Source organism: Rhinolophus sinicus, linkage group LG04, assembly GCF_036562045.2.
Source record: "Rhinolophus sinicus isolate RSC01 linkage group LG04, ASM3656204v1, whole genome shotgun sequence".
NCBI lineage: Eukaryota > Metazoa > Chordata > Mammalia > Chiroptera > Rhinolophidae > Rhinolophus > Rhinolophus sinicus.
In genome coordinates, this window is record NC_133754.1 from 97,026,811 (window position 1) to 97,053,881 (window position 27,071).

General features: G+C 41.5%; 1 protein-coding gene across 1 annotated transcript in view; it reads right to left on the reverse strand.

Moving 5' to 3' along the window:
* Positions 1–27,071, reverse strand: part of SPATA13 (spermatogenesis associated 13) — a 319,123-nt gene that overhangs the window by 254,840 nt on the left and 37,212 nt on the right. Inside the window, exon 2 of the mRNA XM_074331507.1 lies at positions 21,756–21,791. Coding sequence (XP_074187608.1) covers positions 21,756–21,791 — 36 coding nt within the window. The remainder of the gene's footprint in view (positions 1–21,755; positions 21,792–27,071) is intronic.

A 27,071-nucleotide genomic window follows, 5' to 3' on the forward strand; every position in this document is an offset into this window, starting at 1 on the left:
CATCGAGTCATTCATTCATTGATTTATTGTGTTTCAACATTCTCCTCTTGTAACAGGGATGTTTGGTTTCTTGGGAGGACTGGTCGAGCAGGTAAACTTGGCTCCAGGAAACTGACCAGTCCACATTATCAGATTTCAAGGAACAGGAGTAAGTACGTGGAAGAGTTCAGTCTTCTGTTACCAACTAAGATCAACTTTATAGCTGTTTTCTAATACCTACTAATCTGAGTAACCTTAGACCAAGTTGTCATAAATTCACAGTTACTGTCAAGCTATGATTTCTACAGATGGTTCCCAAAGCCTCTTGAAGTGTCTAGGTTGGCTCTGTGGTAAACGGACTTCAGGTACTTTCTTCAGAATGTCTACATACACGGTGCAAAGGCCTCCATGGTAAATGGAACGTCCACTCTGCCTCTAACAGCACAGCGAGTTTGTGTCTTTAGGATTCTGAAGGCAGCCTAATAGCACATGTCTGTAGGAAATCGATATCGCCTCAATTGTACCACAACAATTGTACCACAACAATATTACATTTTTAAAACTTACTATGACCATTTACACAGGTCTTAGATATTCCTATTATTATAACTGAGGCTGCGATGGTTATTTTACAGCGAAGGAAACTCAACCAGAGAAGTGATATGTTGGTTTTTCAGCCCCTCATCTTGTCGAGGGTTACGTTTCAGACATCTCTTAACCCTAAATTCTGACTTTAAGTAGCCAAAGATTTGATAGTCTGTGTGTCTACTTCATTATTATCAGTTCCTGTCTTAATTGATTTCCTTTTCTTAGGTCCTTTTGGTTTATTTATTTTTTTTCTTCCCGTTTCTTAGGATGAATTCTAGCCTATATTTTTAAAATTCCTTCTATAGTAAAGAAGGTAGCTATTTCCTCTAAATATACCTTTTCCTGGATCTTATAGGTTTGGCATATGGTCTATTAGTTTTGATGCTTGCTAGGTGACTTATAATCTCACTCTTAACTTCCGTTTGTTCTAGGGTACTTTATGAGCAAGTGCCCAAATTTCTAAATATTTAAGATTGGGTCTTTATACAATTTAATTTTATTGGATTTTGATCAGAGACCAACAGCTCTAAAATCTCTACTTTCCTGAACTATGTGAAATGTCCTTTATCATCAGGTACCAAACTGAATTTTAGAAAATTTGAAGGACAAAATACAGAAGGAAAAATTATATATTCTCTATTTGAAGGATAGAAATTCATATGTATCGTTACATGAGATTATGGGTGTGTGAAGGGCCTATTTATCCTTGATTATTTACAGTTTACGAGATTGGCTGAATTGTGAAATAAGAATATTTAAAATCATTCCCTACATCTGTGCTTTATGAAGTTCTGATTCTCTTTCTAATAGCTTTTGCTTTACACGTTTAGGTCCGTGCTGTTTTGGGTACTCATATACAGGTATCTTATTTTATCTAAACAATACAAGCTCGTGTTAACAATGCACCAGATGCAATAGTCGCTTGGGAAATGCACATTAGAAGCATCATGAGCTGTCACCACACAGCCATGCAGTGGGAATGCCAAAACGAAAAAGAAAGGCAATGCCAAGTGTTGGAGAGGAGGGAGACGAACTCCACACTGGGTTGGGGATTTGAATCGGCACAACTATTTTGGGAAACTGATAGGATTTACTAAAGCTGATCACTCGGCAGCACATTCTCAAGTCAGCACCGTACTGCGGATACAGCTGCTGTGAATATTCTCGCACTTGTCTTAACAGTAACTATACAGACCTCTAAGAACGTTCACAGCAGCTTTATTCACAATGTCCTCAAACCGAAAGCCAAGATGTCTGTCAACGATATAACTAATCAATAAATTTTGGTATTGTACAATAGATAGCCATGAGAAAGAACAAACTACAGCTTGTTACACATCACGGATTAATCTTGCAAATGTTCTGTGGAATGAAGGAAGCCAGACACTAAAGAGTATACACTAGATAACTCCATGTATATAAAATTCCAAAATGGGGAAAGAGGTTGATGGTGTGGAAGTCTGGACAGTGGGGGGATGTCTTCCAAGGGTGGGGTAGTGACTAGGAGGGGATAGGAGGAGGGAGTCTGGGGGCTGTTTCTTAATCTAAATGCTGGTACATGAGTGTTCTCTTTGTGGGAACCCCAGCAGCTGCCAGCACACTCATGCCACGGACTGTTTCGTGTGTGCGTCACACTCCAGCAAACACTTGTTATAAAAGTCTAAGACAGGGCTCCACACAGGATTTATTATGACACAGAAAGTGTAACACTTTCTCTTTTTGACAAGGTAGAATTCAAATTTCAAGGAAAAATGTGTCAGGCCCTGTGCTAATTTCTTCTCATAAATCACCTTGTTAAATTATCAGCACTGCCCACTGAGGTGGGTATTATGATCCCATTTTACAGATTAGCAAAATGAGGCTTTGAATGGAATGAGTTGGGCCAAGAGCACACATCTGCCTAGTGGCAGATCACTCTGATTAGAGGCTGGTGGTCTTTAATTCTATGTGGTTATGACAGAATGAAGAGGGCTGTCGCGTTGAAGCTGAGAGCTTGGCATAAGGACAAGTCACAGGGACCCTGCGTGTAGATTTTGTTTTTCTGTGAAGTGCAAAAACTTTCTCCTCTCATGACATTTCTTTTTGAATTGCTTAGAGATAATTCAAACTAAAATCAAACTTTAGCATCCTTCCACGTAACATCTCAACTTTCCTGGTTTTATTTCAGTAGCCTTTGTCATAAAGCCTGGTATTCTTTATAGTGTCATTTTAAATACACAATTAAAACCTCATAGAAGGAGAAGAAACTATTTTGGGATCATACAAAGGCCATGGTTGAATATTAAATTCAGCTCTAAGCTTTCTGGAAGACAAGAAGTACATAAATCTCCTTATCTGATAAAAGGAAATAGATCAGTTATGCAAAGAAGACAATTTTCCAGATACAAATTTCCAAGAGGCGTGCCAAAAAAAATTTATACACAGGCTTTGATAATGAATGATGCAAATTATATGTCAATGTAAAGTGATATTAAGAAGTGTCATTTTAGGAGGAAAACCTTACAAACTAAAGAGCCCTGGATTTTATTTTTAGAGAACAAATTCTAAGAGAAAAAACAAAGGTAAACAGAGAGATTTTGGATTTTAAAAGGCTGCACAGAGCTACTGGGCTGGTCAGGTGGTGCGGCTAGGACAGCAGGTCAGCCTTCTGGGGTCACTCACCAGTCACGGGGCAGGTGTACCCTTTGCCTTCTGTGCTGTAGTTTTCCGACCAGGGAAAATTTGCTAATAACAGTACTTTCCCTGCCTATCTCCCTTTAAAGCAGTCTGTGAAATGCAAAATGCTCTCCCAAAGTAAACTCATCATCTAATCTCCGACAGCACCATCAAAATGGTTTCCAAGGTTGAGAAGCAGTCAACATTTGTCATTCTCCTCGTAACTTTTACCTTGAGGGCGATTTCATTTGGTCCACTTACTGCCCTTCCAATTTTGTCAGGAAGGGCACTTCTTAGAAAATCTGAATGTGTAATGAATCAGCGCAGAATTACAAAAGTGTGACCTTTCACTATGAGTTGTGCTTGCCCAATATTCTGTCCTTGCCCTGTGGCACAAGGCTGTAAACAAAAAAATTCCCCATTTAAAGTTACGAGAGACAAAACATGAGGACACATTCACTGAGGACTTTATCCTCCAAAAAAGCATGCTCTTTTCCTCCAACCTGACAGCCATGCATTCCAACCTGGAAATTACCAGTGAACCCGAGGGCGTGCATGTGTGTGTGTGTGTGTGTGTGTGTGGTGCATGCATGTACATGAGTGTTCATGCACGTGCATGTAACCATCAAACAACCAAGGCCCAGAATTGGGACATAGAGCATTCTCTTTTCCCTAAGTAGCCAAACACTCTTTCCTGAACCTCCCACACTGCAGAGACCACGGCTGCTGAGATGGCAGAAGTTGGTACAGTGCTTGATTGCAAACAAGACAACATTCCTTCACATCAGCACCCATCCTGTGCCCCACCTAACCTTTTACTGCATAATACCCTGTACATATGCCATTGCCAAACCTAATGGTGAGGCAGAGGTGCAGAGAACCACTGAGTAAGAGAGAGGGGACCTGCAGAAGGTCCGCCTCGGCCACAGACACTTCTCTGTGAATGTAAGCTGAAGAACAGAGAAGACCACGTCAACACCGAAGGTACACACTTGAGAGTTTATGAGTTTGTATGTTCCAGTCAACTGAGCCAAACACACATCGCAAAAGGTTTCATTACCAACTCTGAGCAGTTTAAAATGTTTACCTAGACCTTTTCATACAACATTTGCATTATCCTATCAACTGTCCAACTAGTTTTAATGCTTTGAACTTGTAATGGAAACAGAGTAGACCTCGGAAGAACCATCTTTTTAATGCAGGTTCCCAGCGGTGTTCTCTAAGCACCTGTGCCAGCATCAATTGGGAGGGCATGATCAAATGCAGATTCCTGGGCTCCACGACTGGCCCACTGAGGCAGCCTCTCTGGGGTTGACAGTTAGGAATTTTAACTCTGATCAAGCTGCTTGGATGATATCCATGCACAATACATTTTGAGAAGGTCTATCAGTTAATGCAGAAAGGATTACCTCTTGATGGTCAGCATACCAATGACCACTCGGAAGCCATTTTGGGGAAATGGTGGGTTAGGGCACGTGTGTGAATGTGCTCTCGGGCCTCTGATCTACGTGGTTTGGGAGGAGAAGGGCCAACGGTTTCACCTGGCAACCTGATGTGCCGTGGAAACTGCAGTTATAAATGTGCAACCTTTAACAATGTGGCCGAGCACTTCACCATTGTCCCTCCCATTTGTGCTTTTTAATTGTAGGTTACTTTTCCCTTCTTCTCCCATCCAGTTCGAGTTTAAAATCCCCAGAGACCAACGTTGCTTATCCATAAGCCTTCATGGGTGAATACTGTGTCCCTAAAATGCGGAGTAACAAGAAAAGTCTTCTGATGCCTGCTTTCTCTCCCACAATCTACAGGCCCTGACTACAGCCCCTGCCCCTGTAACTCACAGGATACCTCGACTTTTCAGCAAACGTGCCTGAGGGCAGATGTACCTGATACTACACAGACCTCAAAACGAGATGCACCCACACCTGATCTCAGAGCAAGAAATTCCCACTACATTTTCCACTTAAGATGATGAAATGGCTCAGGCAGTGTGTCAAGTACATTGACCTTCCTGACTCCTTCTGACTCCAACTGGCCTTTGCAAAGCTGCGGTGGCTCACCGAGTCCCCTCGGCACTGTTCTCTGGCTGTGAGCAGGTGGTCTGTCCTTGTCGTGCTCTTTCCCGCCTTCCTTTCAGGCACAGAGGGAGTGTGACTGCAGTGTGAATGACATTTCAGGTCTACCAGGCGTCCTAATACCAGGCCCGCCCATGCTCAGCCCTCCTCTCCCTTCCTCTCTACTTTCTGATAGATATTTTCCTACCGTATTGGGAGGGTAAAAAGATGAGCTATGCGTGGGTGGGAGTGGTGGGGTGGCTCAGAACTAAAAGACTAAAAAGAAAGCATTTTCTTAATACCACCATAATTTCCTAACCCAGCGCCAGGTTTGTCTGCATTTCCAATATCTTGAAACCTTTGACCTACAAGTTATTTGACAAAACTGATACTGACTTTTTTGTTTAATTTTATATAATGTATAAAGACATCTTTTATACCAGGGCTCTTTATGAATGAGATTCCGATTCTGAGGCATTGAAGTTTGACACACGCATCGTAGATTATGCTAATCTGATCCGGGTCAAAATTTCTCAATTGGGAAAATGAGCTTTAAAAGGGTATTGTTAGTACAAAGAGAACAAAAAACCCTTTATATCCAAAATTTAGGTTGAAGCCCTTTTACTTTAAAAATCCAAGGAACCTCTAAAACAATGAAATTGCCAGGAGATGCTACAAAGAGAACATGTCACTTCTATTATGAGAAAGAAGCTTTCCAAATTTTCCTGTGTTTTCAGCATACTGTGGATTGCATCAAGCTAAGCAGAGAGACTCCATTTCATCTCCATCCTAGCCCCATCCTACCATGTTCCTACAGATAAGAGCACAGGCTGGCACTGATATTTTGCCCTATTTGTTGTTTCAAACTGCTTTTTTTGCTCCTGTCTAAATGTGGCTTTAACTATCTGATTGTCATGCGAAGTGTCATGTGGGGTCTCTGGTCCCGCTCCCCACATAAGGACGCAGGGTATGGTGAGGCCAAAAAGGAACACCCAGGAGCCATAGATGGGGGAGTAGTATCACTAAACTCTCACTGGCGCCTGGGTTGGAGACACAAGAAGCAGGAGCCCCACTATCCGCAGCCTGCCATCCACTTCTCTGCCAACCAACCCCACTTGCTAGCTGCAATCCGCTGTGCTAACTGCAATCCGCGCTTGCTAGCTCAGCCCCCATCTTCTTGCTAGTCCCCATTTCCTGCCAGTGCAGCCATGGCAGTTACATTAGTGGCCAATGGCTCACTGGTTACAGCTAACAGCCAACTAGCCACAGCTGATGGCCATCCAATCACAGTTGATGGCCATTTAGTACCTGAGCCAGCACCTTTCCACGTGAGGACGAGAGCCTGGAAACTGCACTCCTGGCTCTGTCCCACAGTGATCTACTGGCACCTTGCCCCAAGCCACCTCCTCTCTGTGGGCTCCCACCACAACTCTGGGGTCTCCTGGACAACCATAACTATAATATGTTGTGCTTTAATCTGAGCAAAGTGTCTTGCAATTGTTCGGCCATAGTCTCTCATTTCAAAACAAAAACAGAAACAAAAAAAACAAGGAAGAGCTTTATAAAGGAATTAGAATAAACAAAATTTAAAAAGCCAGAGGAAAGAGATTTCAACTACTAAAGGATTTAAAATTGAAGTCCTTTTTTTCTGTTTCAGTTGGTAAAATTTGTATCCATAACAGAGAAATCCTAGGTGGATTTTCTTCAGGTAATTTCTCCTCATTAAAACTGAGCTTTACAAAACTGGTCCCTCCTGGCTTCGCTTGCGCCCTTCCTCTGGACCCTAGCTATGGCTGTATCTACTCTTGTCTTCCAATGTCAGCATGTCACGGCTTACCTCCCTCAGAACCCAGAGTGGAGTTCTGCCCGGCTTCTTTTCGTGGTGGTATTATTTTTCCCGTCCATACTTTAATTACTACTCTGTGTGCTCTTAAAAAGAGTCGGGACAGACAATTTCACCGCTCACTCGGCTAAGCCACTTACCATCCATGAGGCCTTAGAATGCAATTTCTCAAAACCCCGATATCCTGATTGGGAAAATAGGGAAGGTTTGCGGTGTGTAAGTCAGATCTGTGTCATGTCCAGGGTTTGACAGTAAAGGTTACGTCCTTCCTCCCCGCTCCCTCTCCAGGCCCAGTGTCCTAACTGACGCTCTGTCCAGTTCAGCTGGAGCAGTGGGCACTTGCCATTGGTTTGGACACACAGCATCTCAACCCTGTCTGCGTTGGGGAATTTCTGCTGACTAGGTGTTAGAGGAAGTTTAGGGGAGTTACTGCTGAAAATGCTAATATAACCAAAAAGTGATCATGATAATTCAAACACAGGCTGGTCTTCCGTCTTCCATGCGTCTGGGGCAGTGACACAGCCTGGGTTCCACCAATCAGAATGACCCTCACCATATTTTGACATAGGATAACAACCCAAGAAGGAAAGGTCAGGGCTCAGCCTCTCCTGCACGGGGACAGCACAAGAGGTGACTGGAAGGGTGCATTCGTGGAGCAAAGGTGGCATCAGTGATGACAGCATTAACAGTTGCCAGGAAACCGAGGTGTGGTAGAGAAGACACAGGATCGGAACCAACTATAGAATCACCCCCACTCTCCCAGTGCCAATCACATGAAAGACTAGGAGAACAAATGGCAACTTACTAAAAGCAAAAAAAGAAACAGATAACTTCTTGATCGTTCCAGTTGACAGAGCAGCAAGAGACAAAAGGAAGAATGACCAACGGAACAAGCTGATTGCTTTTGAGATCCAAGACTTCCTATTCAGAATAAAGAAGAAAAGTTCCCTTTCATGAAACTTGGTAATAAAAAGGAATCCAAGTAAGTCTAAGCACTTGCTATATTTTTAAATTCTGATTTGCCAGCTGAACTGTCTAAAACCCCTTCTATGTTTTCAGATCCTATAACTTGTAAGACGGTGGGCATCAGCTTCCATTGCTTGTGTTTTCTTAGGAATGACACCATCGCGTCGCTACCTACCATTTCCACTCCCACCAGGCTTTCCTCCTGCCAGGAAAGTCTGGACGTGGGCAGTTGACAAAGCCATGGTGACTGAGCAGTAGCTGGTAGACAGACAACCAGCAGCGGCAGCCACAGCCGGGTGCAGAGGCAGAATTTAAAGTGGAACAATCAAGAGATTGTTTTTAGAACTCTGGTGACATCATACACCGTGACCCTTTTATTCATCATCTGTATGAAACACAGAAGGGAAGGGTCACTAATTACAGAAAGGCAGATCAGAGTGCCTTCCAGATTTTATAGCAGGAGCCTGCCCTCTCCTTGTTTGTGAGGGTGTCAACAATAACCTTTTTTAATGTCTCTGATAAAGGGTGCATGAGAACTGGAATAGTGACAACAAAATTGCCCCTATTCCCTGCCTCCGTCACTGGGCTGCCTATCTGAGCATTACCTGGGACAAGCTAGTTCCTTTGGATTTGTATGCTCATTTTTTTTTATTTTTTTATTTTTTGCCAAAATTAGAATTGCATGCTATTTGTGAAGGGCAGAGTTCTGAAAGGCCTGCCTAATTACTTAGTGTTGTGGTTTTTTATTCTAGCTGGGATTTCCAAAGTCCCAGTGAGCCATGAATTAGATCAGAGGTCAGCAAACTCTGGCCCGGGGCCAGATGCAGCCACAGCCTAATTTTGTCAATAGAGCTGTACATAGACACCGGAACGCCCACTGTTTACCTAGGCTATCTTTATATAGGCTGCATTGCTGCAAAGGGGTAGAGTTGAGTAGTTGCAACAGAGACCATATGACCCGCAAAGCCTTAACTATTTACTGTTTGCCCTTTACAGAAAAAGTGTGCCGACCTCTGAGTTAGATGCTTGTTTTGCTTCTCAGTGCTAAGGAGGCGGCTTGCGAAATGTTGTAGTCATATGTCCTGCTTTCCTGGCAATAACCACATGTTTGCACGGGATGAGACAGAATCAAGGGGCAAACCAAGGGATCTCTTCCAAACATAGACCCGCTTGGAATTTCAAAGGTGACCAGATGATTGGAAATGCCAATGTAAACACACATGAAGGGAACTAAAAGCCCACTGGCTGGATCATGAAGGATTTGATTCCATAGTTGAGGGTCTGAGGCTGGCATTGTCTGTGTGACCACATTACAGCAGATCTTGGCTTTAAAATCCCCCAAAGTCCAATCTTAGTATATTTATTGAGAACCTAACTTGGTTGTTATTAACTCCTTTTGTGGGGGAGTGGGGATAATAATGCCATATACACAGACATCCACAATCTCATGTATAATTTCTGAGGGTTCTTGGACCCCCAAGGAGCTAATCCATCAGCCTCAGATTAAGAAACTCTGATCAATTTTTTTTTTCTTCTCGTTTTGGGGAAAACAAATTTTAAAAAGCACTAGTCAAAGCACTAGTTTTCAATTAGCTTCATTAACAATTAGCAAGAGCTTACTTAGCAATTAATTTAAAATGAACAGCGTCTACTAAGTGCCACATCAGTGGTACAGACAATAACGTTATTGGAATTGAGAAAAGAAAGAGATGATTGTTGTTCAGTAAGGTGAGAGAAGGCTTCACAGAAGAAATGTGATTTGTGTAAGATCTGAAACCACAGCAGTGTTTTAGACGAGCAGGAAGGAGCAGGGAGGGTTGAACTACAAAGGTCTTCCAGGCTCAGACAGTTCTCAGTTTCTTCCCTATGGGCCCCAGGCAGAGAAAGACATAGAACATGGGTCAGAGACCTTAAAGAAGCTCCAGGCTTTGAGGCTTCAGAGGTGATCTCTACAGACTATTCCTATGTCTCACACTTTGTTAGTCATTATCATCGTGACTTGCATCTGGGTCAACAGCACATCCTGTCCAGAGAGGGCTTCATGGGTGCTTGGCCTCGTGGGTGCTTGGCCTCGTGCTCTGCTGTTGCCTTTTTAAAATCTGTAATGTTTTTTAAATAAAGGGACAGCATTTCTATTTTGCACTGGGCCCCACAAATTATGTAGCCAGTCCTGATCCAGGGGGAAGGATGGATTCAACAGTAATATGATCAAACACGGATAAGAAGATAGGGAGCTGCACCCCTCACCCAACTTGAAGCTGGGACACCAGCCTAAAGGGTAAGAAAGCGCCCATTCTTCTTGTATGCTATACTGAGACCTTGCCGATGCTTAGGAGGCACTTTAAACTCTGGCTGAACAGCATGAAGCCAATTATAATCTTCTACCTTCTCGCATAGCCAGGGACGGCCAATCTTTCACCTGTACAATTAAAACTTGTTTTTCTAAATTTTAGGATTTCGAGTACACATTTTTTCAAAAAAGAAAACCAACCCATAAATGCTATGATTAAACGAGGGGAACAAGATTTCAAGGTTTATTTTCAGTTCTATTATTTATGCCTTTTATTTTACAGTTTGCTCTATATTTTTACTTCTCCGAGATGCCGTAACATTTTGGGTTGGTCCCTTTCACTCACGTAGTCTTTAGTTCAAGAGGCTCAAATCCTCTGGCCTTTATGAAAGACCAGCCTTTCTCCCTTTATAAGCCTCATAATATTTCTTGGACAGTTGATTCAAAGCAATTTCCTTCAGGACTTTTTGCTGTTGGAGACTCTGTTTTCCTTCTGAGAACTAAGAACTTCAAGTTTGAATATAATTAAAGAAAGCTTGCTACTATCAGAACTGTCAAGGCTTGAACTTGGTTTAAAGGACTTACTATTTATTTAACAGACGAATGCTGGGTTTCCATTACTTTATGAGTAAATCTCAACTCTTTCTGAAGGTATAAAAGCTAAATATAAAACAAATGAGCAAAAGGAAACGATGTTAATAGACCATATGCTTTAGCGATACCTCATTCAGGGGAGCCAACCATTTTCTACAAAAAAGTATAGTATTTGAGTCTGACCAGTAGAAAACCAGAGCTGGGCTAAGCTCAAAATGGGCAGGAAGTTCAAGAGTCCAATTCAATTAGCTTTGATGGCAATGATTAGCAATGTAATTTAAGTCTTCCACAGACAAAATGGGAACATTTGTGTGGTTCCAAAGGATCAAGAATTGAGATGCTTTAAATCAGTGGTACTCATGTGGGGTCTATGAACCCGAAGAATCCCAAGATCCTCTCAAGTGATTCTAGATATCAAAATTATTTCTGTAATAAAATACTGAGATGTCATTTGACTTTTACTGTGTTGACACCAATGTACTGATGTTGCAAAAGCAATGGTGGGAAAACTTGCTGGGCCCTTGGCCTGAGACAGGGCCCCCAACTGTACTAACAGTCCTATTAAATTCATCATTGCCCTGTATTTGTACTTACAAAAACAAATAAACAACAAAACAATAGCCAGTTTCACTTAAGAATGCCCATTCTATGTAGTAAAACTATAAATCTCAACCTTTGACTGCACTTGTGCTATAGTTGATTTGCAAGCCTTTTGTTCCCATAGTACACGATTTTCACTTGAAAGAATGACTGACAGGTACACTATGGTTATTCAGATTTGGGTGTTTGTTAGATATTTTCTCGAAAATCCTATCTATCACAGAAAGAAAAACAATAAAAGGTATTTGTTGCCAAGAGTAAAATTCAAGGTTCAAGCAAAAGTTAGATTATTGAAAACTAGTATCCGTCACCATGAACTTGATAGCTTCCCAATATCTCAAGACTTTTCTAACGAGATTGGTGTTATTAACAGATGTGTTTTTCTGATATTGTATAATAATGAAATGTGTCAACATTTGGAAGATCTGCATAATTCAGTGAACCAATATTTTTCAAGCCTAAATGCATGATGTTACCAAATCATGCATGGGTGAAACACTATTGAGAGTACAAAATAGAACCATGGATTTTAATGTAACCGAATGAATCTAAAACTGATATGGCTTCAGATTCCACACTGCAACTCACCTTTAAGAAACCAGGCCTGTCAAGAAACTCAAACCCATCACTATCTGAAAGAGCTGTTTAAACACTCCTCCTTTGTCCACTTACATATCTATGTGAGGCCAGATTTCCTCACTTCAGCCAAGACAACATATTGCAACAGATTCAGATTAAATGCAAAATCAGAAATAAGAATCCAGCTGTCTTCTATTAAGCCAGACACTAAAGAGATTTGCAAAATTTCAAAACACTGTCACTCTTCTTACATATGTATTTTTGTTTGTTTGTTTTAGAAAATATACTTGTTTTCATAAGTATATGTTATTTATGTAAAGGGATTATACTGTACTAGAAATAAGCATTTTTAAAACTTCTCGATATTATTGTTTAGTATTGTAAATATTAGTCATCTAGCCCATTGTAAAAGCTCTTTGTGATCCTCAGTTTCTCAATTTTTATGAGCCAATAGGGGTCCTGTAACCAACAAGTTTGACAACCCCTACATTATGTGAACTAAATATAACTCAGTGACACACATCCATTAGTCTTGTTTCTCTGGCATGTTTTCCCTCATGTCTGCTTCTTATTTCTTCTAAGTTAGGCTGTGTGCCCAGGATGCTGGGCCTTGAAGGTCCGGACCACGCTGTCCCAAGTCTCCATGGCCAAAGCTAAACCAAGTGGCGTAAGAATATCATTTAGGGAGCGAGTGCTTGAATTGATGGAGAAGCAGACCAGCATTCCAAATCACTTTCTCAAGATCTATCAGAGTTCAGTGGACACTGACCAACAATGGGGGCTACCGATTCTGCAGCAAGCATTTGGCATGAAATGACTGAATCCAACCAATTTTAGAGAGAATCTGGTCTCCTGTGTTATATATGACCAGAAGCAGAAAGGCTATTCGCTTTCTTTTTTTCCCATTAAACTCTGCCACTTGGCAGTAACTATGTTAAGAGGAGCAGATTAATAGATTAAATAAAGAGGTTCCCCTGGGTTTGAAATTTAGATTTTATACTATTTAATTTTCCCACTCAAGCTCCTTTCTTGCCCAAGACTGTAAGTCCAAGAATTTCCCAGCATCATTACAGAAATGTACAGTCTTTTAAACAGCTGCTGAATGTTGATAGTCTCATGATTCCTTAAAGGAATTTCTCTGCGAGTGGGAGAAGCCACTTCCTAGGACTCTTAATTACATATTGAAAGCTCATCCACAAAAACGAAAGGAATAGTGTGCAATTCTCAGAATCGTAGTGCAGACCAAGTGCTCCCTCTACCATACGTAAGGACTTGCTCCAGCAAACTCCCGATGGCCTGCTTTCTTTCTGTTCACTGAAAAGACTAGTCTTGATAAATAAGAAAAGTAAAGCAGTGGCTCCAATAACTACAGTTACCCAAGTCTCCTGATTTCACCTTAACACATTTCTGCTGGCTCTCATTTCCAAAGGTGATCACACTGGTTGCACTGTAGGACTTACCTGTCATGTTACGTGATGGGTGGAAATGCAGCCAGGGCAAAGGAGATTTTCTCCATCGACACAAGAAGTAATATCCTACACAGCTTCACTCCACTCGGCGTGAGCCCAAGGGCACTGCAGAGCTTCCACAGCTCCTCAGTCCTGTGCTGGCTCCCACTGAAGGCTGGGCCAGGTACCCAGAGCCTAATAAGCCCCAGGAAACTGAAGCCAGAAACATCTGCTTTGGGTCCAGTTTCTCCTTACTCCCTTCTTTCATGTCACGGTTAATTACAATAGTCAATTTCCAATCTAGGTTGAAAGTAGGAGGCTAGCAGAACACTTTGGGCTGAGGAAGATGCCAGAAAGACTTCTGTACATAGATCAAATTAGCATATTCATTAATGAAAACGAGTTTATCTCTGTGAGGATCTGGTCATCAATAATAAAAGAGTGAAACCCCATGTACCTTTCTGGTCCAATCGAAAAACAAACATGAAGGAGCTGCTTCTAACATGCCTTTCAGCTTTTGACTTTCATTTTTATTAGATGTTTGAAATTCTACTTTCTGAGCAGTTTAGTTCAATTTGGCGGCTTCACACAGTATAGAGGTTAGGTGAGTAGTCTTGTTCCCAAACAGTACAATCAACCCGGGGTCCAGGGGTCTTCCATTCATTACCTAATGCCGAAGGGCTTGCTGCAGGCCCCCAAGAGTTAAATAACTTTCAAAAGTTTAATTGATATCTTATTTATCTAGATAAAAATGTAAATTTCTTCTTTCTCCCCACTGAAAGCATTGCCTTAAGCCAACCTTTCCAACCTACTCAAACGGAGTCAAACAAATGAGTCAAACACTCCCTGGCCAGGACTATCCTAAATGCTCCAGTACTCCCAGTTTGGGTGATTCAGAAAAAAACAAAGATTAGGTCTCAGACCCACTGACTCAACCCCTCTAAATTAGAAGGCTGAAAATCGAACCCTGAAGTATGGTGATCCTCTCTCTAGGGCAGGGCCACCTTGATGTGTGAATGCATTTAGGTTTACTCCTATTTACAAGTTTGGTTACATTTTGAGGCAAACTTAACTCTCAAGTGTAAAGTGATTTTGCAGTTATTCTACTCATGAACTAGATTTTCCCATGTTCTGGAAACTCGAATGTCTTATTTGCAACCCAAGGCCTCCGTACTTGCCATTACTGCAGAAATAAGCAAACAGCCTTTCCTCACAGTCAGCCGCCCCTGTGAACAAACACAAAAGGAGACCCAAGATATTTGCAATCGCTCCCTGGGAAATCTCTGCCAGATGCACAGATGGACTGATTCCAACAGCATTCCACTTCCTGCTAGTGCTATATGAGTAATTGTTAGGAAATAGCCACGCCCTGAGTGTTCAGAGCACAGAGGACAACTGTGGGTGAAGAATTACCTAAAAATGGAGAAGAGTGCCCCAAAGAAGCAACCTACCTGAAGAGATAGTTTGTAAAGACAGTACTGAGAATACCTGAGAAATCTGGAAGTCTCATCAGGTATCTGAAGTCAATTTCCTCAGGTCTAGAATTAACTGAAGAACATTGCACGTGGACGTAAAAAAGAATTTTTAAGTGTTGACTGAACATTGCTCAAGGAAGAGAGTAGACCTGAGTTTATCAGTCCCTCAAGGGCGGGTCATTGCCTTATTCATCTTTTTTTTTATTTTTATAAATTTTATTGGGGAATATTGGGGGACAGTGTGTTTCTCCAGGGCCCATCAGCTCCAAGTCGTTTCCCTTCAATCTACTAGTTGTGGAGGGTGCAGCTCAGCTCCAAGTCCAGTCCCCGTTTTCAGTCTTAGTTGCAGGGGGCACAGCCCACCATCCCATGGAGGGAATTGAACAGGCAACCTTGTTGTTGAGAGCTCGCGCTCTAACCAACTGAGCCATCCGGTCCCCCCTACACATAGTTTTATAAACGACTTTACCAAACATAAAGGATCCAATAATTCCATCTTACCCAAACTAGATCAGAGAACAGAAAAAGTGTAAATAACTAATATTGAAACAGGCCTGGAAGATAGGAGAGGATGTCGACTTTGCCTCATACCTCCCTCCCCCGCCTACAGCAAAAACAAATACTAATTCATGTGCCCTTAACGTGAAGGACACAGAATGTCAGACTTTTAGAAGAATATATAGGAGCCTATACAGCTTTGGGAAAGGTTTCTTAACTCACAAGAAGCATTAGTCATAAAAGTGAAGATTGACTATATTAAGAACGTTTGCTCATCAAGATACCATCAAAACAGGTGAAATGTTACAAAGTCACACACTGGGAGAAGATATTTGGAACCTATATAAGCAACAAAGAATTAGTACCCAAAATATATAAACAACAAGCAAGCCAATTTCTTCAAAAGGACAAAATACTATATTATCAGATATTTTATTAAAAAGAAACATGAATGGCTAATAAGTACATGAAAAGATGCTCAACTTCATTAGAATTTACAAAAAGGAAAACTCGAATCAGAATCAGATACCGTTTTATATCTACCAAATTGCAGAAATTTGAAAACTGAGACTGTCAAATTTTGGTAAGAATTTAAAGCAAAGGAAAGTTGTATCTATCACTGGTTTTAAATATAAATTGGTTACAAACACTTTGGGAAAGAGTTTAGAGTGATATTTTTAAAGCTAAACATACAGCTCCACTATGATCCAGCAACTCCTACATGTATGCCCTAAACAAATTCATCCGGGGATCCCGGGAGATGTGTACAGAATGCTCAGAGAAGCAGGTCTGCAATAATTAAGACTGGAACTAACTCATCCATAGAAGAACATACATACAGTCTGGGATATAAGTACAGTGAGATACTTTAGCGTGGCAAAAACTGGTGTGTTATAACCTCAAGCATCAGTACGGTTAATTAAAAGCAATCAGAAGGAGAATGCACATACCCTGATACCTTTTTAATAAATATTTTAAGAACAACCAAAATTTTAAAAAATGTATTACTTAGGGACATATACATTTGTGGTAAAACAATAAAAAAAAGCAAGGAAATGGAAAACAATATTCAGGATAGTGACAACCTTTTGAGAGATGACGGAGTGTGCAATCATGAAATAACATGCAGGGAACTTCAGATATTTATAATGTTCTATTTCTTAAGATGTATGGGGGGCAGATGTTCACATTATTATGCTTCATAACACACACAATACATATTCTTTTGTGCTACCAAACATTTATAAAAACATGAAAAATGTTTAAAAATAAATGAGTATGTGGTGCCTAGGAGGCATTCAATATCTAGTAACAGAAATAACAGTCGCTGTGTCTGCTGTTCTGGGGGTCCAGTGCCATGAAGTCACCAGAAGGTCTCTAGTGGCATGGGACTAAGGGACATTGGGTCGCTGAGACGTTCCAGATAGGACCCTCCTCACCTATTGGCATGTGGCTGGTCCTGTCACTGCCACAACCCAAAGGGTGCTTCCTTGGCCCGCAGCATGATTCGTCTTTATCCCTTCGTTCTCCTCATTTATTCATCCATCCATTCATTCACTCAATCCATAGCTAAGGACCTACCAAGGCCTGGCAATCTCTATACATCATCTTTCATTCAAAGTCCTACAGTTTGAAAAATCTTAGGGCAACAAGTGGATCATCAAATTACAGATACCTGGATGGGCTCCAGTCCAAGGTCTCTCTCATCACTCGCCCGTAGCCCCCCCCCCTTCCATAAGTGTGTGTTGCAAAGGATTGCCCTGAAGCAGAACTCAACTCTGATTCATGAACTTCCATGGCACATGACTGACAGACCTCCCCAGCACACTGGCAGATTTGATCCCCTCAATTCTGGTGACTGAAGCTCACAGCTCACGTATACCAATGTTGGTATACATTACGGGCACCAGAGGCTTCTATTGGGAACTGACTGAGCTATTAGAGAGGGTCTACATAGTTTCCTAATGCTACTGTAACAAATTACCACACACAGTGGCTTGCAAACACAGATCCGTTACCTATAGTTCTGCAGGTTAAAAGTCCAAGAGGGGTCTTACTGGGTAAAATCAAGGTGTCAGGAGGGCTGCATTCCTTTCCGCAGGCTCCAGGGAGAATCCATTTCCTTGTCTTTCCCACATTCCTGGGCTCCCAGCCCAGCAGCATCAGATCAAGTCCTCACATAGAGTCACTCTGATCTACTCTACCACTTCCAGTCCCACCATTAAGGACCCTCGTGATGCCACTGAGCCCACTGGATAATCCAGGATCATCTCCTTGTTTTACGAGCAGCTGGTAAGCACCCTTAATTCCTTTTTGCCATATAAAGTAATATATTCACAGGGCCAGGCAAAGGGACATGGGGGTGGGGGAGGGAGGGGTGGCATTCTACCTATTATACTACGAAACAGTCGTCATTATTCTTGAATTTTCTCTCTAAATTAGCTATCAAAAAGCAAAGTATCAGGATCCTGTCATCTCTACCCTCCAGAGAAATCATTTCCTGGGCAGTATCTTAATTTAATATTTACCTTTATAGAGGATCCAAATATATTTGAACAACCTCCATGTGTTTTTTAAAATAACAGTTAAAATTACTGTCCAGCACGTTATTCGGCCTTCCTCTTATATAAGAGCCTACACTATAAATTTTTGCTTGAGTTTAATTCCAGGAAAACTTCTGATTCTGCAGAAAACAACACAGGCCACAGTGCTGCCCGCCTTGCCCTGGATTTAAGATGGATTTGGAGCTAAATTCATCCCCCCTTCCTGCCTTCCTGTAGTAGTTTCTGTTTTGTTTTAGCTCAAAATTTTTTTTTCTTAGTTTGGATATTTAAAGTTACCTCAGGTACTCTAAGAAAGAGTCATTTCTGTCTTACTAAACATAATAAAATCATCTAACTATGAATCATTTTAAAGAGAAGACCACTTTCTACCATTTTTGAAAATGTTACAAATGCCTTATCAGGTTCTGAATTCTGTGATTAAGAAACATAAAGATTCTCTGCACAGCCCATGGCAAATGTATGCTTCTGCGTAGTGAAATAAAAATGGTAAATGCACTTAAAACCTCCCCAAAAAAGAAATATTAAGATTTTTCTAAGAACTCGTGCCTAGTATGTACTCAATAGGTGTTTGGTGAATAATGCCTAACTAATAATGTGAACACTAGCATTTCATCTAAATCTAGCCCCACGGGCCTAAACACTACTTTGGGGCTATCCTAACTATCAGAGGTCATAGAGGAAACCAGAGTGAGTAGAGGATGGGTTTCCCACTCACTTCTGCAGGCGAAAGAGTCACTTGGTCATCATTTGAACTTCAAAGCAATTAGGTGCAAATAAGTAAGTCCTTCAGCATTTATGCAGGATCCCAAGGCAACACCACCAGCCTGTTCTGCCTGATATTCTCTCAGTAACCTTTACATAACCGATAACAAGTAAATCGGATTCTTCATGGGTCTCCAAATGGAGATGGGGAAATACTCTGCACGTACCGGTAGAGAATTTCCCCATCTCCATTTGTCACACTGTCAGAAGTCCTCCATGTCCATTCTTAAATGCTACCTCCTCCATCCTGCCTTTCCCAATGCCGTCTCTCTCGTTTGCAACTCCATAGTATTTTGTTTCTTTCCTGTGGTTCTGATGTATCATGTTCTACTCTGTAATGCAAATGTGCATACACACAGACATACATACATACCTGTTTACAAACCACATGAGTTATTTATCTTTATATCCCCTTTTAAAAGAAAGTGCCTTGTAAATAATGTGCACTCAAAAAATTCACTGAATTTCACTGCAAGTATCTCTTAATTATATGAATAACTTTTCATTTGAATAGGTATAAATACTATGCTGCTGCTTCTCACATTGCATTACATTTTATAGGCCAGAGTATCTGAAAAGTTGACCCAAAGTTTTGTTGAAATTCAAATGCATTTAGTTTAAGATTCAACAGCTCCCTCTCATGGCCTCTGAGGGAAATTGAGTTTGAGAGTTAACAGGTAAGCCAGAATTTCAATTTATTTTAGAAATAGCACTCAATTTTAGTTTTGAGGTTATAAGTCAATTACCACTGAGTGGGAAATTTTATTTGGCATGAAAGTGTCACTTTTATGCCAAGAATAAATATAAACAGTTATTTGAAATTTGGGTCAATGGTTTCAATCTCAAATGACTATTGAGGAACCTATTTTTAAAAAATATTACTATATTTTAATTTAAATGCTAATACGATATTTTGATTCAGGTTAAAAAGCAAGTTTTCAGAAAGTCACATATATTTTTTTCAGAGTATGACAGTGAATATATCTGGGAACTCTGTGACAATATATAACACTATATTTTTACTTTTTCATAATTTGGAACAGTATCAATCAAAGATAAGTTAAAAGCTCAAGCATTCTAACTATACAATCAATGCTCAAGTTTGAAATGGAACAATTTAAAACAAGGTACTAAGGAAAATTCCAAAACATTAAACCCAAAAATATAGCTCTTAATGAAGTCCAAATTCCTCAGTCACCATGCCTATGGTCAGGGGTTTCCATCCCACAGGGAAAGGCTGTCTGAAGAAGGTCAAGTTCTGGCTGTTGGTGGGTCTCTGTGCTCTGAGGAGGGCTTCCCAAGGGAGCAGCCGGAGTCAGCCCAGCGCACAGTGAGGGTTTCCGCTTCAATAAAGGTCAAGTGTCTGAATTCTGACAAGGGACAAAGAGCTCCAGCTGTCCAGAAGACTCTATGGAAGGACTCCAGGGAGAATGGGCGTGGGGGTGTGCGGTGGTGATCTTAGCCTCTACCAGTCCTCGCTGGCTCCAGAGAGAAAAAGAGAGACAACACTGAAATCTATACCCGTGGTTGTTAACGCCACCTCCTTTACAAAAATAAAAAGTCTATTTAGTAGAATCTTTTCCTATATACGGAATGTCTCCTTCCCCTTGGATTCCCATTGTTTGTTGCATGGAACCTCTCAAGCTGCCTAGGATTCCAACAGTTGTTTCCAAACATCATTTTTGAGAACAGTCCAATAGTTGTATTTTTACAACTCAGAGGAACATTTTCATCAACGATATGGATTCTAATCATAAAGAAATCCATTCTAAGAAAAAAGAAAATATGCCATTTGATAAGTTTGATACCCATTGAGCATACAACATTAAAAAAATGTTCTAAAATATACATAAATTATTGTTAGATAAAAGAAACTTTTTTTAAGTTACTCCCTTTGTTTTTCTAATGAGAATGATAGCCTGGTAGTTCACTTTATTTATATTTATTTATTTATTTATTCTAAGGAGGGCACAGCTCACAGTGGCTCATATGGGGATAGAACTGGTAACCTTGGTGTTATTAGCACCACGTTCTAACCAACTGAGCTAACTGGCCACCCATAAAGGAATTTTTAGTAATGAGTTTACCAACAAGTAAAACAAAACAGAAAACATGTAGAAATAGTAATTGTATCAAATTTGTAGTGATTATACAGTATACTATAAAACTACATACTGTTTTTCATACGAGTAAATAAAAATCACATAACTTCCAGGCTCCTTCTGCTTCTTTAGAAACACACTCGCCTTCCCTGAGTATCACCCAAATTTTAATAATATGTCCATTGAAATCCACCCCAGTCAGGGATGCGTCAGTATTCTCCATCATAAATATTAAAAACATTATAAAACACACTAAGTTTTGATCTTTTGCGACATTTCTCTCTGTCCATCGGAAAAGACATTTTGATCTTACATCTGTAAAGTGGTTGATAATACAATTTAATTTATCAGAGGACATAAGTATACTAAAATGTGTTAAACTCTAAGCTTATATTCATCCAATAAAGCAAACAAACAAACAAAATCTCAAAAGACTTCCAGGTTTTTATCACAAAAAAAATCTTAAAAGTGTCAGCATCTCATGTCTGGTTTTCCATTGGTTCCCAAATTTGCCTACAAATGGATGGGCCACAATAGCAGAATATGTAGTGGCAATACTGCAGATTAATAAATTTCATTTACGGCCTAAAATTATGGTAAGAGGAGGCTTAACTTCGAAAAGGAAGATGTCACCCAAAGGGCCTGATAGAAGGCCCATGTTGAAAGTCAAAGGCATGAAGCTGTCAGTCTGAGAACCTAAGTAGGACTGACAGAGTGAGAAGCGGGTCGGAGAGGGAGGGGGGCCGGCATGCCGTTCTTACCAGGTTTGGAGCACTGGCGACTCTTGAGGGCAAGTTCTGGAAAGGGAGAAAAAGACGCTCTGTTAGTTCACAGATGTGTAAAAGCAGGTTCCTGGAAGTTAAATTATGTCAAACAGCGTTCAGTCTGACCTGAAAAAGATATATAAAGAAAAACTAAATACACATACACACACACACACACACACACTCACTCACTCACACATCACGTGGCCTTAATAGCAGATTTTAATAGCACTGAGAAAATGCTGTGCTTTACCAGCACATCTGGATCAGACATCAGCCCCACGGTTCTGGCCGTGTATTTTACAACTATAAGGCCTGCGTTTCAAATCCATGCCACTCTGGTTAAGCGCATGGATCTCTGCAGCCAGCTCGCACAGGGTCAAATCCCAGTGCACCATTTCTTGCTGCACGACCCAGGGCAGTTATTTAATTTCGTAGCTGGGCTAACAACAGAGAACTGTTGTGAGAATTAAATGGGTTCATGTATGGGAAGGGCTCAGAGCCCTGCCAGGCACGTTATAAACATATGTGAATATATGCTGTTATTTGGGGGATTTGCTCTCTGTGGCTAAAAAAATATGAGCAATTTCTCAGGAATCCTTGCTCCTTTACACATATTTACTAGACGCTCTCCCCTGGCTCACTGCTTGGCCCCCCACCCAGAAAGAATTCAGCTCCCCCGTCCCCACGGCCTCATTGCACCCTGCCCGCGCTCATGGCCACCTCTTATTCTCCAGAAGCACATGTCCAAGAAACTGCCTGCTGCTTCTTAGGGAGGGTGATGCTAATATTCGATGTTCACTACACCACCTGGGTGAGCATCTCACCCATTCATTTTTTAGTCACCAATTTAACACGTATTTATGGAAGGCTGGCTGCGGGCGTAGGTGGGAGCGACACAGGCAGGGCTGAGGCCTGGATTCCCCTTGGAATTTATCATGTCTGTATTACCATGCTGGGGGGCCAGCCTAGGTGGGGGCAGAGCTGCCACCCTAATGCTGGAACTGTGGCATATGTACATCCTGGAGTGTCCTCTAGGGCTTCTCTCTGAACAAGGGCACGGTAAAATTTCTAGAAGAGAGAATACTCAAGAGACAATAGCTCATGAGGGTTGGGAGCAAGGGAGGAGGGAGCATATGCAGAGTCCCTGGGAAACTGAGGCTGCTAGGGTAGAGTCAGGGGTGCTCAAGGTCAACCCAATGACCTTGCTTGGTTGTGGGCAGAGAAGGGTAATTTTGAGCCCAATGTTGTGGGTGTACTTTGTATCATTTTCTTACCCAAGTGCCGAAGGGTGGATGTTCCAAGAACTTGAGAAAGTTGGAAGTCAGTTAAATGAAATTAGTGCCACATTCAGGGGTCTGTCAGAAATAGGAAGAACTCACATTTGATAACAACTGTGACTCTGCTGGGAAACAGCCCTCCCAGCCATGGGGAGGGCAGCTACTGCCCCTTCCAAGTGATTCTCTTGGTCATAAGAGGAGGAGTGTAACCCAGGTGGCAACTCCAAGTCACACCGGCCTCGCCCCACAGAATCAGGGGACACCACCCTGGAGCATGGCAAAAGAATAAAGCCAAAGGCCTGAGGGACTGTAAGAGCCTTGGAGGAAAATGCATGAAGCACCCCAAACCTGCCAGTGCACGGAGGGGCTTGGATTGGGGTGCCTGCCATTTTACAGTGGGGCTCAGAGCTGAGACACCTGTGACAGTGTCTCCCCACACCCCAGCACACACACTGTGTGCCCTCCACATCACTAAGAGCTGGGGGTACCAGTGACCTCAGAGAACACAGCAACTCTGTCTTCACAGGGCAACGGTGAAGCCTTCACTTAGGAAGTCGCAGGAAAACAAAACTGTGTCTTTGGCTTTATGATAAAGTCTCACTAAGTGAAGCAAATATGACTGGATTTGAAATTCTCTCTAAATATAATTAACTTGTTTTAATTCTTTAGGTTTTATTCATGACAGAGACCCAAGGTTCTCCACGTAGGGAGGGTGCTTGGAAAAGTCAACCTGGAAGAGGTGTCACCTGTGAGCATTGTTGAAGGACCAAGGAGGGGCATCCTGGACCAGGGGACAGCCTGAGTAGGGGTGGAGAGGACGGACTTAGGGGTGCAGGGATGGGAGGTGGTGTTGGTGCTACTGCTGCTATTTTGGGAGGCAGCTGAGAACCAGGACAAGGAGAAAACTCTGAGATGTCCTAAATTAAATTCTAGCAGGCCGGAGTGTGGAAGGAAGGGTCAAGAGAGGTTAATCAGTTAATAACTCAGGACAAACTAACAAAAGACTGCTTACATTCCTGAGTGCATGCTGGAACTTTGAATTAATTTCCAGATGGCTATTTCCATAAATATCTAGAAAGAATAGCCTGGGGCCACCAACCACCAGAAGCCTGGATCTTGCTTATACATGAACGTTCTAGACCGTTGCCCACAGCAACCCAAAGGAACTAACCCTTCTTCTCCCTTAGACTCTGCACCTACCTCAGAACTGGTCCCACCCTCACTGTCTCCCACCCCCTTTATCTGTAGCCTGTGTCAATTCTTTGAAAACAACTTTCATTTTTCTTCCCCAAACTTGATGCATAAAAGAGCCCTATCAACTCCAGGACTGCGGACATGTTTGTCTTATCTACCTAGCCCTGCTGCTGGTGGTTTAGGCGTCGTGCCCCAGGACCTGGTCTTTCTCTGGGCAGCATGTGGCTCAATAAACCCTTTCTCTTAAGCTTTTGACTTTACTATGACCAGAGAAGAAATTTGGGAGCAGGGAGTGGTAAGAAGGAAGCTGAAGTGATGAACAGAATTTAGGCAGCTCACGCAGGAGTTTAGAAACCATCCGGAAGGAGGACACCCGTCTGTGACAAGGTCCTCTTTGTGCTTGTGATAAACTGCCTGCAAGTAGGGAAGGGATTTCAGGGAAAAAAGGAGCTTGGAGGCAGGGTGATCTCTGAAATTTTGTTTTGTTGATGTACACTTTGAGGAAATGGTTTTCTTAAAATGTGCAGTCCACTGAGTACATCTCAGTGAAAGGTAAATTGATAAGGCTTTAACTTACGGTCCATGGATGCTTTAAAAAAGAGACATTAAATAATTCCATGTGTCAATTTTGGAGTAAATAGTTGTCCTAGCAGATTTTTTTCTCCTAAGGCCTGTCTTGTGAAGACTCACGTAGGTCATCACTTAGAAACCACAGCCCTTGCTCCGTCGAGAAAACATTGCTACTACTATAAAAATCCAGAAAGTGCCAAAAACGGAAGCTCTCTTAGAACCACAACAATCCCACAACAATAAGCAGGAAGGGAGGGTGGCATGAGGCTAAATAGTGTGTGTGTGAACTGCAACTTTAATTTTGAATCAAAGCGATGATTTCCTATCACCAGTCCCACACTAAACCACACAACCTTCCATTCAAAAGAGCCCATTAAATAATAATAAATGATTTTGTTATAAACTGCACACATCACCTAGCTTCAACAACCATCACCATTTTGCTACACTCATTTCATTTATTTTCATTTTGCTGGATTTTTAAAACACAAATCCCAGTTATCATGCCATTTCACTCCTAAATAATTCAATATTCTCTCAAAAAAGGGGGACAGTTTCTTACATAATTATAATGCCATTATCACACTACACAAAATTATCATTTCTTAGTTAGTGCTTTACTTCCAACAAGTCCTTTGCTACAAACCCCTAACTTACAAATAAGTGTTGTTCCAGAAATTTGTAAGTCAGTTGTTGAGATTTCAAAAACCATCTCCCACAAGAGCATTTTGAACTCGTAAGTCACCTGAAATATAAAAGTTTTCTGGCTGTTTACTGTTTACTGCATAAAAAATGTTTTATTTCTATGGAATAGCCTGAACAAACATCTTCATATGCACTGATTTTTGCCCATCTCTAAAATTATTTCTATCCTAAGTGAAATTCAAGAGTTATGATCATCCTGAGAACCTTGCTCTGTGTTGTCGTACTTCCTTCCAGAAAGCGCTGTAGACATGTAGACTGGCGGTTTTCATGCTTTCATGTGTGTTGGAATCACCTGAGCATCTTGTTAAAATGCAAATTCTGGTTCAGCCCATCTGGTGAGAGGCTTCTGGGTGACATCTATGCTGCCTGCTTATGGGCTGTCCATGAACCACCTGTTATTGGTTGAATTGTGTCCCCCCAAATTCATATGTTGGTGTCCTAAACCTCTGTTTCTCAGAACGTGACCTTATTTGGAAATAAAGTCAGTTCCGACTTAATTGGCTAAGATGAGGTCATTAGGGTATAGGTAAGCCAATATGACTCATGTCCCTATACAAGTGGGAAACCCGGACACACACACGCACACACGGAGAATGCCATGTTGAGACTGGAGCTAGGCTACCAGAAGCCAGGAGACAGGCCCAGAGCAGAGCCTTCCCTATTGTCTTCAAACGGAGCATGGCCTTGATCTCCCACTCCTAGCCTCCAGACTGTGAGACACTCGTCTGTTGTTTGAGCCCTCAGTTTGAGACACTTTGCAATGGCAGCCCTGGGAAACTAATGCACCACCCTTTGCGTGGCCAGGGTTCGGGGGGTTCTCACTCTAACACACTCTGGCAGTACATTCAGGCTTAGGATAAGGGCTGAAAACTTAGGCTGTGCAGTCAGATGGGCCTACAGGCCATTCTGGATAGCATGTGGCCCTGAGGAACATCATAAATGACTTAACCAGGCCAGGCTTTGATTTCTGCATTTCGTACCTGTCTCACAGGGTTTTTGTGGGTTTTTTGAAGATTAATTAAAATAATGTATATGAGGTTCCTACACTGTTTCCCCGAAAATAAGACCTAGCCAGACAATCAGCTCTAATGTGCCTTTTGGAGCAAAAATTAATATAAGACCTGGTCTTATATTATATTATATAAGACCCGGTATATTATATTATATTATATTATATTATATTATATTATATTATATTATATTATATCATATCATATCATATCATATCATATCATACCTGGTCTTACTGGGTCTTATATTAATTTTTGCTCCAAAAGATTCATTAGAGCTGATGGTCCAGCTAGGTCTTATTTTTGAGGAAACACAGTAACTGTGCTGACTTTTTAAAGAGTAGTTTTTAGGGCAAGAAAAATGGAGAAAAACTCAGCTAGTAGAGAACCAGGGAGTAAATGGTGGTCAGCAATAAGGCACTGGCTGTGGCTCACACATCCAAAGCCTTTTTAGGAAAAAGGAAAGTTAAAAAGGGACTCATAAGGTCAAGGAAAAAGTGTTTTTCTTAGGATCAGAGGGACTTAACCTTGTTTGTAGATATCTTGTCCCCATT